Below are 15675 nucleotides of genomic sequence, written 5' to 3'. Positions count from 1 at the left end.
AGGAGAGGCCGCGCATGCGCACAAGCCTCGGGCTGGAGGAGGAGAAAAAAAATCACCCGAAGCGTCACGGACCGGTGCAGCAGCAGCAGCAGCAGCAGCAGCAGTGTGCTCCCATCACGAAGAGAGAGAGAGAGAGCGGAAAGCAACATCTCCTTTTCCACCCAGCATCTTCACCCACCGACAGCGAACTCGAGTGGGAACACACAAGTGCTCTCAGACCGTCCTCCGGTGTCCAGAGTTCCCCCTCTTCCTCCTCCTCCTCAAAATGTCCGTGGGCAGTGACTTTGGGAACCCTTTAAGAAAATTCAAACTCGTCTTTCTCGGGGAGCAAAGTGGTAAGACATGTTTTAATTCTCACAAGAAGTTCATTTCTGGTCGTGTGTCAAGTGAACCCGCTGCACCTGCTCGCCAGTTTGCAACTTCATCGACGGAAATAATAAAGCTGGGCGTTATTTCTGAGTTATACCATTCAGACCGTAGAAGAAGAAAACGCCTAAAGTGTTTCTTTAGTGTTTTTGAGAGTGAATGCGGGGAGGGTTTTATTTTAATTCAATTATCAGCCTGTGAGGCTTCACACAATTGACTATAGTGTGTGAATTGTAGCCTGCAGTCTTCAAGTTAAATTGAATGATTACAGAGCTTTAATGATGCTTTAATGTTGGCCTATTAGTTTAAAATATCCCGGACTAGCTGTGGGGATTTTTAGCTGCAACAGAGCTGCATGAAGGGGAGACTGTGTGCAGCCTCACGGTTGATGCTGTGGATGATACAAGTTGGAAAATATTCCTGTGTTGAGACACACCCAGGTTGTCGGTAGCGATGAGATAACTTGTTCGGCTGCAGTCCCTGCCCTGGAGTCCTTCCAGTGTGCATGCTGAGGCTCACCAACTTTGTGATTTTGCATAATGTTTTCTGTTTAATTCTTGTTTCATGTTGAGACTCATCTTTGATTAATGTTTTTTTTTGTGTGTGTGTATTACCCGTGCCTGCTCCATTCTAAGCTTTGCTCACCCACACACCCTCAGACATTCAAAAGCTTCTCCCTCTTCTGTGTGGCAACAAAATAGTTTTCCACCAGATTACACTGAGCTGGCTGAGACATGATTTGAATCTTTAGGTTTACTTTGTGCTGTGAACAGGGCTGGTCTGTTTATGGTCTAACTCAGAGGTCTTGAGCAGCCAAATTAACACCATTAGTCATGGTTCAGCCCTTCAGTAGGCCCTATTGATCAAGCAGTAGAGAAGGGTCATGCATATATTTAATTGTGCCATTTAAAACAGTAAAGCATACATAAAACCTGTACAATACCAGGCACTGGCTTGAGGGATTTTCCCTGAACACTGAGATGCCTTAACTAAACAAAACCTTTGAATGCAAACGATGAAGCCCTGCAGTGCTCATGCTTTAAGAGTAAAACGGAACAATCCAATTAATTCATTGTTTGATCAACAACCAATCATTTGCCTGCTTTCGCCAAAGTGATTATGGTAACCAAAAATACAAGCAATAACACTTTTTTTTTAAAATTACAATTATTTTATTTTTCTGATAATATATAATTGGAAATTGAAAATCTTTGGGGTTTAAACATTTTAGACCATTTTTTTTTTATATTATCCAACATTTAAATGGTGGATTTACTGGAGATTTTCATTTGATTTCGAAAGAAATCCATGGGAAAAATTAGTTATTTGTGTTTAAGTTGTTGCCATTTATAGTTTGAGGCATTAAATGCCAAGCAACAAGCCAAAGGGGATTTGGCTGCACTAACATAACACCAGGGTATTGTTTTCAGTTAATCACAAAGCTAAAATTCATGTATTGATATCATTGATAAGAAACAGAACATCTAAAAAGTATTTAAATGTTTCAGAGTGAATGGGAAAGTCTGCGGATATCTCCAACATACGATACCTTTTGATCTGATTTTTTTTAACTATATTTGAGCGTGCTCTAAAGCGTTTTCAAGCTTCCTGAAAGCCTCATTGATTAAGATATCAACTACCAAAATGATCTTATTTTAGTGTAATTGACCCTTTGTTAGCTCTCTGATTTGTCTGCTGATCACCAATCAGAGAGCTCCCTCTCTTAGCAAGCGTTGCTGGACTACTCCCTGTTAGACAAACTTTCTCCTGGGCCAAATCTTTTCAGTGCGTCGCTTTGAAATTGTGACCTTAATTTTGTTATTAAACATGTTAAGTGGTGCTCGGGGTGTCTGCAAGAGTGATTCAAAATATCCACATTGTAATCGGGGAGTCTTTTTTATCCCGGTCCCTAAACCAAAGGAATGTTTGTTTTTTCATTTGTTATTAGACTAATATTTAAAAAATATAGTAGGTCTAGCTACAATCTGTCATAATTTATGTTTACGGTACATGAGCAGTTCTGCCCTGGGACAGCTCCTTGAGGAGTCCCTACCAGAGGCAGTAAATGAGGCTTCTTTCTTTTTGCATGGATCTGCAGGATCCAGCTCTAATTGATGTTGCTTACATTATCAAATTGTTCATAACTCTCAGCTGCACATTGAAGGCTCTTTTGCCAACATTTAGAGAATATTTTAGACCCCTGTCTCAGACATGGTCATTGATTGACATCTTTTTCTTTGCAATGGCTTGCACTCCCTGCTCATGTTATTCTGGTTTTAATAGATTCCTTTGTGGGGGATTGCATTTCATTGGTCGTCAATGATACAGATATGTGATAAAAAAAATTCTGTCTGTCCGTCCTTTTTGCAATGATACTGTACCACATGATGGCATTTGTGTATTGAGGTAACACAAGATCACAGAATCAGCATTTCCCATAATTTCTGCTGACATCAACACTGCATGGTACTGATGGAAACTGCTGGAGTTTTAAAACCTTTGGTCAAATAAAACCTCGGACGTTTAATGAAAACCAAAATACTTTTCCTACCATGTAGCCATCCATGTAATCATGTTGATGTTTTACTCTTTTGATGGCTTTACTCCTTCTGTGACTCTGTCTCTACATTAGTCTTCACCCAAAATGCTGTCTAATCTTTCACTCATAAACTAAATATTACCGAGTTGGCTATATTATATGACTACTTATGTAAGATGACCACTGTCAGAGGTCCCCAGGTATCCTAGTCTTTTGTTACAAATATGGTTCAATCATAAATTGTTATATCAATTTAATGATCAAGCATTTAATATCACTTATACAGAGATAATATATTGATCTCAATCATGGCCTTTAAGATAGGTGACTGAAGGATCAGCTGATTTATATGTGGTTAAGCCCAATATCCTCTCAGAATAATTCAGTGTGAATATATTTTGGGTTTCAGAGAATAGATGGGCCAAGAGTCAAAGCAAATTCCTCATGCCATCATGCCATAACAGGATAAAATTCTCAGGAAACAGAAAACGTGGCCTTGTAGGCTTGTGTTTTAAAAGCCATTATGACATTTACTTTTCGTTGCATTTTTTGGGTTTTCTTTTTTTAGATTTAATTCAAGCTGCTGTGAGGAACTTTGTGTCGATCTTGGCTTCCCCGTGGACAAAGAAGTACATCCTAACTCTTTGCTGATCTTGTGTTGTACACACGTTGGAAGTGATTTCTGCTGAGAATTCTTTCTTTCTAGAGTCAAACAAATCAATCTGTAAATCTTTGTTGTGAAAATGGGGACAAAGGATGTTCCAGCAGTGAACTGTTATTCTCGACTGGCAGCGATCTGGTGGCAGAGGTAACAAGACATTAAAACGCCATTCTCCTGATGGTCTGGTTTTTTGTAGGTCATATGGAGACATCATTTTCAATGTCAGTCCGTTTCATAAACAACTTAAAACTCCTCCTGGAGCTTTAAAAAGTAAAGTTTGTCTTTCTGTTTTCACATTTCATATTTAACTTGATATGTAACTTTTTCTGAGTTAATAAATGTGACTTGTGTTATGGGAATTTAATTTTGTTTTATATCATTTCCAGGCCCCTGAATGGAATAAAATCAAAACCATATCTTGGAAAGCCTTGTGATATCAGATCTTTGTCCAGAGAATCAGTAAAATGATGTATAGAGATGAAACTTGTCATGTATCCTCCCAGTGAACAGGTCTTAGATTGGCCTTGTTCTGTCTTTAATAAAATAGTGGTGGTCCTTCAACTCCTACACCTCTGGAGACCCAGCAGGTCTGTACTGAGGGGTCCCAGGCCGTCTGGAGGAGTGAAGTGTATACTTGATATCAGTGCAAGTGAGGGGACTTTATTTGTCAACCAGTGCTCTTCCAGACAGTGTCAGACAGACCCAGCCAGCCTCGTGTTTGATTGGGTCGTCTCCTCCGGTTGGAGCTGTGTCTTTTTGACATGTCGGCTATAATTACAGCTGGTGCCCAGGCGGGCGTGAATCCCGTCAGCTCTGCCACTATCATTTATTAATGTACACGACTGGACTCGAGTGTGTCAGGAACAGGGGCATGTGAAAAGACACTGCGTTAAAAAAACTACTTGTTCCCTCTGTGTTGACTGTTCCCATACTGTGAAGTGCCTAAAATGTGTCCATAATGGGAAGGATGGCATGATGTTCTGTTTTTCATAAAATAATACGCTAACGTCAGAGAGGTGGGGGCTCCAGATTAAGTGGGTGGAAGCAGGCAGAATGCTAAATGAGCTGTCAGGAAGTCTCTCCTCCTGCATAGTTCTTTGGCGTTTTTTTTTCTTTTTTTTACACAGCCAGTATAAAGGAGGCTGGCTAAAGACTCCCTTGACAAAGCTAAAGGCTTTAAGCAGGCCAATCAGCTGTTTCCAAGTCTTTGTGCCCACGCTCCTGGTGGAAACAGCATTTTGTAAGTTCCAGCCTCAAAGCAATCAACCAGGTCATTGTTTGAACACCTCTCATTACTGCTCTGCATTTATTGGGTCATAGACTTTTTGCCACCGGCCGATTTCAAAGGAGCAATGCTGCATGGTACTTTGTAAAAGCTAATTGTTTTAAGGTAATCCCCTGCTGCATGCTTCAATTCACCTCAGACAAACAGATAGAAATAGATTTGGTAGATGCATCTGCATGGCTTCCATGAGATTTTGCTCACTGAGTCAAAATGCCATCTTGTGTCTTTCACTGCACTACTGAGATTGCCATCGCACAAAATAGTGCTGGCTTCAAAACACTGCTGAATCACCCTACCAATATGCTTCAAAGTCAGGTTTAGTTGGTTGTCTAATGCATCAATCACTGTTTGTGTTCTCCAGGGAGCAGCTTTCTGAGCAAATGAAACTCTGAATTTTGGCTTGCCCGGGCAGGGAGCAGCAGACACATTTCTTCACGGAGGCTGTGAAACCACAGATGAAGATAGAGATCCTGCACATGCAGACATGAACATGCAGCTTCTAATACAGAAAATGCAATGATAAGCAGAGGAGCGTATATAAGTCTAACTACAGTCTAGATTGATAAAAACAGTCTTTGAATACAAATGTGTAACTATGGGCTGGGGGATGTAACCTAAAAATAACAAGATAATAACCAAATTTATAATAAAGCAAAAACAACAAAAAGACAAAAAAAACTATTGTAGTCTTTTAAATTGTAAAGAGTTTGATGCTGCTGTTACTGTACACTTAAAAACATTCATCTCCCTCTCTTGCTAGCTCACTTATGCAGAGTAGAAGTTGATTGTGCGAGATGGGGAATAAGTTATTAAGGTAGCTAGCAGACAGTTCTTGTTCTTTCTAGTACTCTCCTGTCAGAGCCAGCTTCTATTTCCCCAAAATGTTTGGTGATGTAAAGCATCTCAATGTCTATCCCCAGGGGGTACTGGATGGCCAAGAGGTTATGTCGCATGTACAGAGGCTATAGTCCTCATCCTCATGAGTGGTGGCCGCCTCTGTACTCTAATTATCCAGGGTAAGGTTAGACTCTAAACCATCAATTACGACACATTGCTCTAATGAAGACGGAGATGTGATTTTCAGTTTTAGAACAGAGTACAGAAGGAAGGGCAACAAAAACAAGTTTGTTTAATACTTTTCTTTGTCTACATGGTTCAATCTAAGACTTTGGCTCTGTGCAGGAAAGTTTAGTCTGAATGTAACAACTTGTACTTGATTAGGGTCTTTTACCTGTGTCGCTCTATTGATGGATCTGGTAGTCACTGCATCACCATCACTGAAACTGAACTCTGTAGTGGAGCACATCCAGCAAGCTGTGAAGTTAATAGAGTTACTGGACCTTCAGCTTGTAGGATCTTCCTTGAATGAGCTTTTTGAAGACAGGCTGTCGATATTTACTCCAAAGATTGAAATCTCGGGGAGTTCAGCCTACATTCCCTGAGCAGCCGCATTCGGTAATCGAGCTGCATCAAGAGATAACCGGTCGTCTCTTTCATTTCACATCCCATCGCTTCTTCCCGGCAAGTGTTCTTCTTCTCTGATGGATTGGGGGAAACAACTCCCTGACAGCTTTGATCTGCTATTGATCGGCTCAGCTGCCCATTAATGGGTGTAATTGATCAAAGGCACCAATCCCAGCAACACGCCAGGCTAGTCCCTCGGTCCGTGGCTTTGGGGGCAGAAACACATGTCCCAGAGTATGTGTGTTCTCCACTTTGGTTGGCACTTTTGACATTTATATACCTAACACTATAGAGCCTCCCTGTCTGTTTTAGGCTATGCAACAGGAATAGGATGTCAACATTGATTTGTTAGTTCACTCGTTTGATTAAGATACATCTAACAATTCTACATCCTGTTGGAGCCTTGTGATTGGTGACCAATGCAGCAACCCTAACCCTAGTTTGTTGCCCCTTTTTATGGGGTGTATCTGCAAAAAAGGGGGCTATATAAAAAATACGATAGTCTTTGGTTTTTACAGATTTTAATTACCAGGTCTGCTTTGAGGAGGAGACCTCTGCCAATAATCCCAGGCTGGGGACCAATGCTGTGTATACTCTAATACAGGATAACTCCCCTGTCATGTTTAGCACCTGTCTTAATACATTAATCTGAATGTTTCTACAATTACACAGTTCACAATGTGTATGCTGCCCATGCCAAAATATGCTGAGGACATTTAAGGGTTCAAAAAATTAAATTGATGAATGTAGGTTTTTTTGTTTAATTTTTAACTAAGCTATAACATTTTCTGACTTACTGTATAATGAGGTGCTTTCAGTGCTGTAGGTAGGAGCTGGTCTGCAGCCAAGGAATACCAAACAGGGCGATAGTAGCTCTATACATATGCTGCACAGCTGAGTGGGCGTGTGCCCAAAGGCCCATGGGAAAGCACAGCTCCACTTATACACTCTGACCGGAATAAAACAGGATTGCAAATCTGTCTGCTGCCCATGCAGTGATCTAGAGAAAATGTCTGATTCTGTTCCGCCCGCCTTTCTGCGAGTGGAAACATTTACAGAACAATATCTGATGACACAGTTTCAGAAAGAGACAGATCTGATGCATTCTTAGACTTTATGTTAGTAAAACTTTAAGAAGAGATTGAGGAACTTTTAAAGTACCGACCATCATTCAGCTGGAGAGACTATTTGCAGAACGGTCTCTCTAAATTGTGTGTCTCAGGAATGGATTGGCCTGTTGCTTAATGTGAGATCTTTCGAAGGAGAAAGACGAAGGATGCCATTTATACATAACCCCAGTTGCTCAAACAGAACGGCTCTGTGAATAAAATCCCTGCTGTGGAGGAAAGCTGTCATTTACCCTGCATGGGAAGTGACACTTCAGTGAGTTCAGCAGGTCTCCATCAGTGTTTACCCTTTTCCACAGCTCCCCAGATGAGCTCTCATTATGGGGCTGCTTTAGCCTGCATGCAGCTCTGTGGTCGCATGTTTAGTAGGATTATATTTAATGACGAGCTCTGTTGTTTTTTTAAAACATGTTTTTGATTTTGTTCTTAATTAACGCTTTTGAACATAGTAGATGTGACTTTATTGACTCATTGAGATTCCAGTGTGAGCACGGTGCAGAAGTTCCTGTGGGGATTTATGGAGTGAAGGGAAGCTGAACATCCATCACTCCAGTTTAACATAGAAGGGAGTGTTTTATCTCGCTCAGTAAGGGAGAAATGAATCACTAAAACACTTCACACAAACAGGTGGCAGAGATGCTGTTTGGCTGCAGTAATGTATGACGACTCCTGATACATGTAATTAAAGCTATTTTTTAAAGGTATAACATGCTTTTAGTTTTTACCTATCACACACGTCTTTCTTATCCTGTCAGCATCCTTTCAGGAAGACATGTACATGCTTTTTTAGGCTGTTGTCTAATTTTTCTTTAGAGGCTGTTGCTTGTTTAGATTTGTACCACACACCCTCCCGTACCTGAGGGATAGTTTAGCCTTGGAGCAAAGGCGAGCCTTGATCCCAAACACAATGGTTACAATGCATGTTTTGTTTCCACTGTAGAACAAAGATCTAAAGGTAAACAAGCCAGCATTTCTTAGTCTAAGAGATCAGCCTTGAGTCAGCTGTCCTTGCTGCATTAGCCTCATCCAGGCTTTATAACAGTATCAGAAGCATGTTTTGTTTAGAGCTGCTGGTTCCATGCTTATTTAGGATTGTTTAGCAGTTCTCAGCAAAAGTAGCTTAATCCACACTTCATCTCAGGTCCAAACTTTCATTTTGACCACACAAATACCATGGATACAACATGGGATATTGAAAGGTTCAGCCTGTTATTCACAAAATGGCTACTGAGTGGATTTCTCAAGTCATCATCATTTTTTAATGAAGGTCAGTTGTACACGTTCACTCAAGCATTTAAGGGCCTTAGTTTTTTGGGGGCCAGAGTTTTTGGAAGTATAGTGCAGTTCAATACAAGTGGAGGGACCTGTTGTTCATAGAGCCTGACTGAGTTGGGGTTTTTCTGGCCGATATCGATATTGGGGAGAGACATTTTTTTGATACTGATATGTAGGCCGATATCTTTCTTAGATCTATATTCCATCTGTATTGATAGATACAGTATATATAGATTTATTGTGTTTATCCCTCAAATGCAGTATCAAACACTTGTGGAACATATATATAACGTAGACTAGATGATCACTCAACTGGAAAGTAACTGCATGGACGTGTATCAGTGCCTGACACTCTGGAGGGTGATGGTGCTTGTAGTGTAATACAATGAAACTCAAATGAATAAATCTAGTAATATAGGTGCATATCGTAGATAAATTATTCAATACTGATAGTCACTGGGTATATTCTAATATCGGCCGATGTTATTAACTGGTTGATTCATCGTTGGGCTCTAATTGTTAACCTGTAAAATGGACTGTGAATTTTATGTAGTAAAAAAACTCAGTCTCTGCTTTTGTTTAGCCAGGGTCTCATACATTTGATAATGCTGGATTTGAATTGAAATTGTCTGGAAGTAGCATTCCTTAAAAATGTGTAAACAAGAAAAAAAACCTGAATCGTGAACTTGTTCTTATTCAAATGATAACTATTTATTTTATTTGAACCTTCAAGGCATACATGAAACAAAGCGATACCACATCCTTCAAATCAGGTTCAATCAGGTTTTCTTTTCTTTTATTAAGAGTATATTCAATTAATCAACCAAACAAAACTATTAAATACAAACATAAAAACTCAAATATTGAATGAAAAGGAGCAGAAATAAATAAATATCTGCTCTTCTTTCACAAGACATTAATTAACAAAACACATAATTCAATGAATGTAAAATAAACACAGACACTCATCTCCCACTATTAGGTCCTGAGCTACAATTCATTTTAAACCTTTTGGGGTGCTGGTGGAGCAGTGGTTTGTGCGCACGCCCCATGTGTGGAGGCTGTCGTCCTCCAAGCAGGGCGGCCCAGGTTAAAATCCGACTTGTGGCTCCTTTCCTGCATGTCATTCCCCACTCTCTCTCCCTGGTTTCCTACTCTATCCACTGTCCTATCTCTCCAATAAAGGCACAAAAAGACCAAAACTAAATCTTAAAAAAATAAAACATTGTAAAGAAGATCACAAAATCATTTATCTGTCAACACAAAACAGAACAAACTCTTTTAACACTTTAACAAATAAAGCTTGGTTGAGTGACTGATTATAATATTGCTGCAGAGTTAAGTCGATTGAAAAAATACTTATCTTGATTTCTGTGATTATTATGTAAAAAAAAACAAGATGATATAAAAACAATATTTCTGCTTCTTTTAGTCAGATATGTCGGTAAAGAAGAGTCGTTTGGTTTTGGACTGTTGATTGGTCAAAAGAAGCGACAAGAGGAGAGTCACTTTTGGCTCTGTAAATTTATTACCAAGCATTATTACACATTTTTTAGATTTAATTCAGAAGACTTATCAATTTACAAGTTAGTTTGTTAGTTTGTTGGTTATTTGTAGCCCTACTCGGAGCTCTGATCAGAAGATGAGGCCAAGTCGTCCTGACCCTGACCCCTGACCCCTGACCCCTGGCCTCCTTCACAGTGCGGTCAGGATGACTTATCCTCGTCTTTTCACACTCAAAATATTTATTGCTGCCTGCAAAGATCTGGAAAATGTGCTTGAGGACTCTTGTTGCTAGTTTCTTTTTGCTCCAGGTACAAAGACAAAAAGACTAAATTTAATTTTGGTCTGTCTTTCAATATCAATGCCCGTATTCTCCTATGACGTACAGGGTATTTGACTCATCAGGAGTGAAGTTGATTTGATCTAGCAGGGTCAGATGTCCCAATATAGAAGAGGATGTTGTGCAAATTTCACAAAGAGCTTACTCCCACAGGAAGATTTACTGTCCTCATGTGCAACACATTGACGCGTTCTTACCATTAACTGGAACAGTCTATACTGGTCTAAACTAGCTTGATTTACAAATCAATTTGGAAGTATATTCTAGAGATACATTAATTTGACGGCCCAGAGTGTTAAAGGCATGTGATTGCATTTCCATGACCATACCAAATAAAAAAAAAAATAGAATCAATCTGCATTGTTAGCACTACTGCACTTCAGTCAATATTTGCTCAACATATTCATGACTCGCCCCTTTATAATCCTTTAACAGCCGAGGAAATTGCACCTCACGGACACCTGGATAATGAAATTTCTGGTGATTAACATCAGACAAGGGGTGTGAATTATTACTGTCAGCTATACTAATCACAGTCCAGTCCACTCTGACCGTCACAAACAACAAAAACAGCTCTCTATATTTATTCTAGTCTATAGCAGGCTGTACCGTGGAAACACAATTAACAAGTGATTCATGTAGAAAACATGGAAAAAGGTAATAATGTTTTAACTGTGTTTTAGTCCTTCATTCTTTTAGAGTTTATGCTGCAGCCTCTGATATTTCACACATTTTACAACCTTCAATTAGCAGAATAAAAGTAATGATTTTGTGTGCAAACTTTATTCATGCGTTCATAAGTTCTCCGGTTCGACGTGTGTCACTCTGAATGGAAAAAGCTGAAAGTAGGATGGCAGCTCCATACTGAGGAAATCAACTGGTGTTTATACTTAGAATTAATGAAGGTGATAGGATGTATATAACCTCAATGATTAATGAAAAGGTAGGTGTCTCTGGTGCTGTTGAAACAATAGATTGATAGCTGTATGAATATGGAGACTTAAAACTAATCAAAATGAATCAGGTAGCTCTGTGCAGATATAACTACCCATTCAACAGCATGCTGAAAATAAGACTGTCGAAGTAGCTGGCCACACACAGTAAACAATTCAGTTTTATGGCTCGAATCGCCCCCAACAACTATCGGGGGGCGTCGCCTGATTTAAGGCTTGTCGTATCAGATTTTTTTGTCCAAAGAATCATCAAGTGTGTGATGTCACTACGATTATTTCACTGCTCCTGATCGTGTTGGGGCATCCGAAGCTGTTCTGAGATACAAGTAGGGGTGTTGGGGGGGGGGGGGGGGGGAGGGATACAATACTAACCCAAATAACAATAGTGATATAACAAGTAGTGATTTGTTATATCACTATTACCTGTTTTTAATTCTTTGATGAGATCAACAAAGATTGAGTCAGTTGTTTTTTTAAGATTTACTCTGTTAAAAACATTTTAAATATTTTTAGTTGAGTGTGTAACGCGATCATGATTTAATCTGCCTTATTCCACGCTTAGAAAATCAGTCTGTCAGATAGCTGTTGAAGTAGTAAAACAAATTGTATGTCTAGAGGACTTAAAGTCTTTTCTCCAAAGGATGCTGTTTGTATTCCTCCAGCCTCCAGCTGCCCTCTGCCCTGCGAGAATGAAATCGAATTTAAACATTAAAACGTCGAGTTGTTGTGTCTCAAGCCCTCTGGCCTCTAACAGAAGACATATGACTTCTGTCTCCTTTCCCCAGGCAATCACCATCACCGCAAAATTCATATATAGACCTATATCAAAAGTGAAGTCACACCTGAGTGGATATGTCATCTTACTCTGTATTTGTTTGTGTGGGTGTTGCTATATTGCTTTTAGTCATGTCAAATGCCTCATTAGACTGCGTACGAGCTGAAATGGCTTCCTGAGTGCTTTATGCGTGCACGGGAGACTCAGCCTTTGTTGAGTTTGAAAGCATGTTCATCTATTATTCAGGGGTATTGGTAAATGGACGTGTCCTGGCAAGAGTTCATTTTGCAGCTCCTGCAGGTACACTCCATGTGACACACATGTTAAAACAAAGAATGCTGCACAGGTTCCTAATACCACCACAATACCTCTTTGTAAGTCTGATAAAAATGTTTTTGTGATCAGTCAACAGGGAAAAGTTTACTGTCATCTCATCAGACAAGAGAGAAAAACTGAAAAAAAAAATCTCCTTTGAAATCCATAAATTCTTTCATCCATTCATTTTTTGTTAGCAGTTTAACACTAAGAGTCTGCAGTCATAGTGGCAGCTCCGTAATGGTTTATTTAGCACAGCAGTGCTTTGAGCTAAATGCTTGCATCAGCAGCATAAGCATGACCGAAGAACAGCTTGTGCTAATGAGTATGGGGTTATTTTCGCAAGTATTTGGTCATTAACCAAATTATTGTAAAGAACAGACATTTGGCTGGGTACATGAAAAGTCAGGGTTCTTTCAAGCTGCTATAGTTCAAATATGTGTCTATATCAAATACAACAAAAAAAGTGATTTTAATTTTTAATGGATTTTCTACCTGGGAACCATGAATCCCTGTACAACATTTCACATCCTGTTTTTCACATTTCATAACAATGTTTCCATTTAGTTTAGTTGAGTCGTTCTTGTCTGCAGTGGAACAACAACGGTGGATCTTCAACCCTTTTCTCCCAACTTTAGAGCTTGACTGCAGCCTTTAAATGGCACTCAACATTTAAGTGTATTCTCGTGAATGGTAGATGCCGCAGTCTGAAGGGTCTTCAAACTTCTGTGGGTTTGAAAAGACTGAGGTCAGCTTTGTTATGTCCTAGCTTCAACTTAAAATGTCACAGTTCCAAAAAAAAGGGAAAAACACTTCTAGAAAGGAATCTTGATATATCAGCCTCAAATATTTGTTAGTTGATACGAGTTTTAGTCCTGCCTCTGGGCTACAGTATGCATATTTAGTCTGGTTTACATCAGGGTCCGACCAATATGGGATCTTTGGGGCCGATAGCAATACTGATATTGGGGAGATAAAAAATCTGATAATGATAAATCGGCCGATATCTTAGATCTATGTTTGATCTGTAGAGATAGAAAGATATAGATACACATTTATTGCATTGACCCCTCAAATGCAGTTATCAAACACTTGTGGAAAAGATATATAATGAAGACAAGATGGTCACTAGACTGGAAAGTAGCTGCACATGACGTGCATCACGTGCATCACGGCTTGCAACTGTGGAGAGTGATGACGCTTGTAGTAATCCATATAGCACCCTCTGCTGGTGAAAAAGAACTGAAAGTGTAATTCAATGATACTTAAAATAAATGCTTTTTGACCGGTGAATCAATCTAGTAATATCGGCACATATCTGCGATAAAATTTTACGATACTTTTAGTCACATGATATGCTAATATCGGCTGGCTGACTAATCGGTCTACATGGCCACCTTACATACACAGTAAAGTGTGTGTATGTATAAAAAAGGGTTTCTGTCTTGTTTGAAACTGACACAGGACTCCGACAGGCTACAAATGTAATGTGAGGTATGTGATGATGCAGCAGGGTCCCACAGTTTGCCTGAGGCAGCCTCACATCTATAATGACTGAATCCAGGGAGCTCATGTTGGCACCGTTCGGGGATTTGCTGAGATGAAAAATGCAAGATCTTTATTTTTCCCTTTCTTTGGAGGCATATCCTGGGACACGATGAAGTCCTTCTGTTGATCTTTTACTTTGTTATAAAAACCTTAATTTAGAGTACAGCTTTAGGTGAAGTAAACTAGTACCTCAGAAACTGTGAAGTTTCGATGCAGTAACATGCTAACTGCTGTAAGCGTGGCAGTTGCCTTTGCTTTGTTAATGTGTGTGTGATTTGTTAACTTAGACTGAAGGAAATTAATTTGGAGGCCATCTGCTGTTTGGCTTTCTCCTGTTGGGTTCTTTATGCCAGCTGCTGTGACTATGAATAAACAAGTACACAGATGCAAGAGTCCATATCTCTCCCACTGTCCTGTATCTTCTCCAGGTCTCCGTGTGTTCTCCTTCCTCAGCATGGACATTTATAAATAACCACCTGTTTCTCTCTATTCCTCCATTCATCCCTAAATATTAGATATCTTCCTCCTGCCGGCGTCCCAGGCTCTCATCCTGGTGTCGTGCGAAGGCAAGGCATGACAGGCACTGTTATATTTTTATCCCCTCCTTGTGAGTGGGAGTTGGGCCATGTAGAAAAGCACTGCCATGCTCTGATTGGTTGCCAAGTCCTCAAGGGTATTCCACCATGCTTGCCGCCAAGTGACCAGCAGTGGAGTTACCTGGCTGCTTGGCACACAGCTCCAGGGCTGGATGGACAACCTGGTGTATTATTCAGTTTTAGAGCTCAGAAGAAAGTGTTGGATGGAGTTTTTTTTTTATCCTTTTGCGAGGGTGTGTGTGTGTGTGTGTGTGTGTGTGTGTGTGTGTGTGTGTGCTCAGTCTCTGGTTCATGGATACATTTAAATTAAGTTCAAATATAGTGTATGAATACTGAATTCACAGCATTAGATATTATTGGGTAGTTCCTTCAAGTGTTAAACTGCACATAGTTTTTTCAGATTTGAAAGAAAAGGGTTCCTCTGAATCTTCCCTTAAAAAAAGCTTTTCTCATTAAACACTTTATTTAGATTTTGTTTGTGTAATTCTGTTTAAATGAATGTTAAAAATGATGTTTTTCCATCTCCTTAGACTGGCTCCCAGTTACTGCTCGTATCAGATTTAAAACTCTGCTGCTCGCTTACAAAACAGCGACAAAAACGGCTCCTCCTTACTTTAACTCTCTCATCCAGGTCTACACTCCCCCCCGCACGCTACGCTCTGCCAATGAAAGGCGTCTGATCCAACTTTCACAACAGGGTCCTAAGTCTCTGACTAGACTCTTCTCCTCTGTCGCCCCCCGGTGGTGGAATGAACTTTCAAAGTCCATTCGATCTGCACCTTTGCGCCTTTTAGAAAAAGCTAAAGACCCAGCTCTTTCATGAATACCTACGACCTTAATGATGATGATGATGATGATGGTCTCGATATTATTGAGGATGATGGTAATGACGATGGTTTTGTTTGGTAACGACGACTTTTAAGATGGT

At 39.9% G+C, this 15675-nt stretch overlaps 1 protein-coding gene across 2 annotated transcripts in view; it reads left to right on the top strand.

Moving 5' to 3' along the window:
- Nucleotides 1-54: 54 nt before the first annotated feature.
- rab6ba (RAB6B, member RAS oncogene family a) overlaps nucleotides 55-15675 on the top strand; it is a 60891-nt gene continuing 45270 nt past the window's right edge. Inside the window, exon 1 of one of the 2 annotated variants that reach the window (XM_061030537.1) lies at nucleotides 55-335. In XM_061030537.1, the coding sequence (XP_060886520.1) occupies nucleotides 266-335 (70 nt within the window). In that variant the 5' untranslated portion in view covers nucleotides 55-265. The remainder of the gene's footprint in view (nucleotides 336-15675) is intronic. The other variant, XM_061030538.1, reaches the window with a different exon arrangement.

Source organism: Labrus mixtus, chromosome 3 (genome assembly GCF_963584025.1).
Source record: "Labrus mixtus chromosome 3, fLabMix1.1, whole genome shotgun sequence".
NCBI classification, from domain to species: Eukaryota; Metazoa; Chordata; class Actinopteri; order Labriformes; family Labridae; genus Labrus; species Labrus mixtus.
The sequence above is the reverse complement of the archived record's forward strand: the minus strand, read 5'-3'. Positions and strand labels throughout refer to the sequence as shown.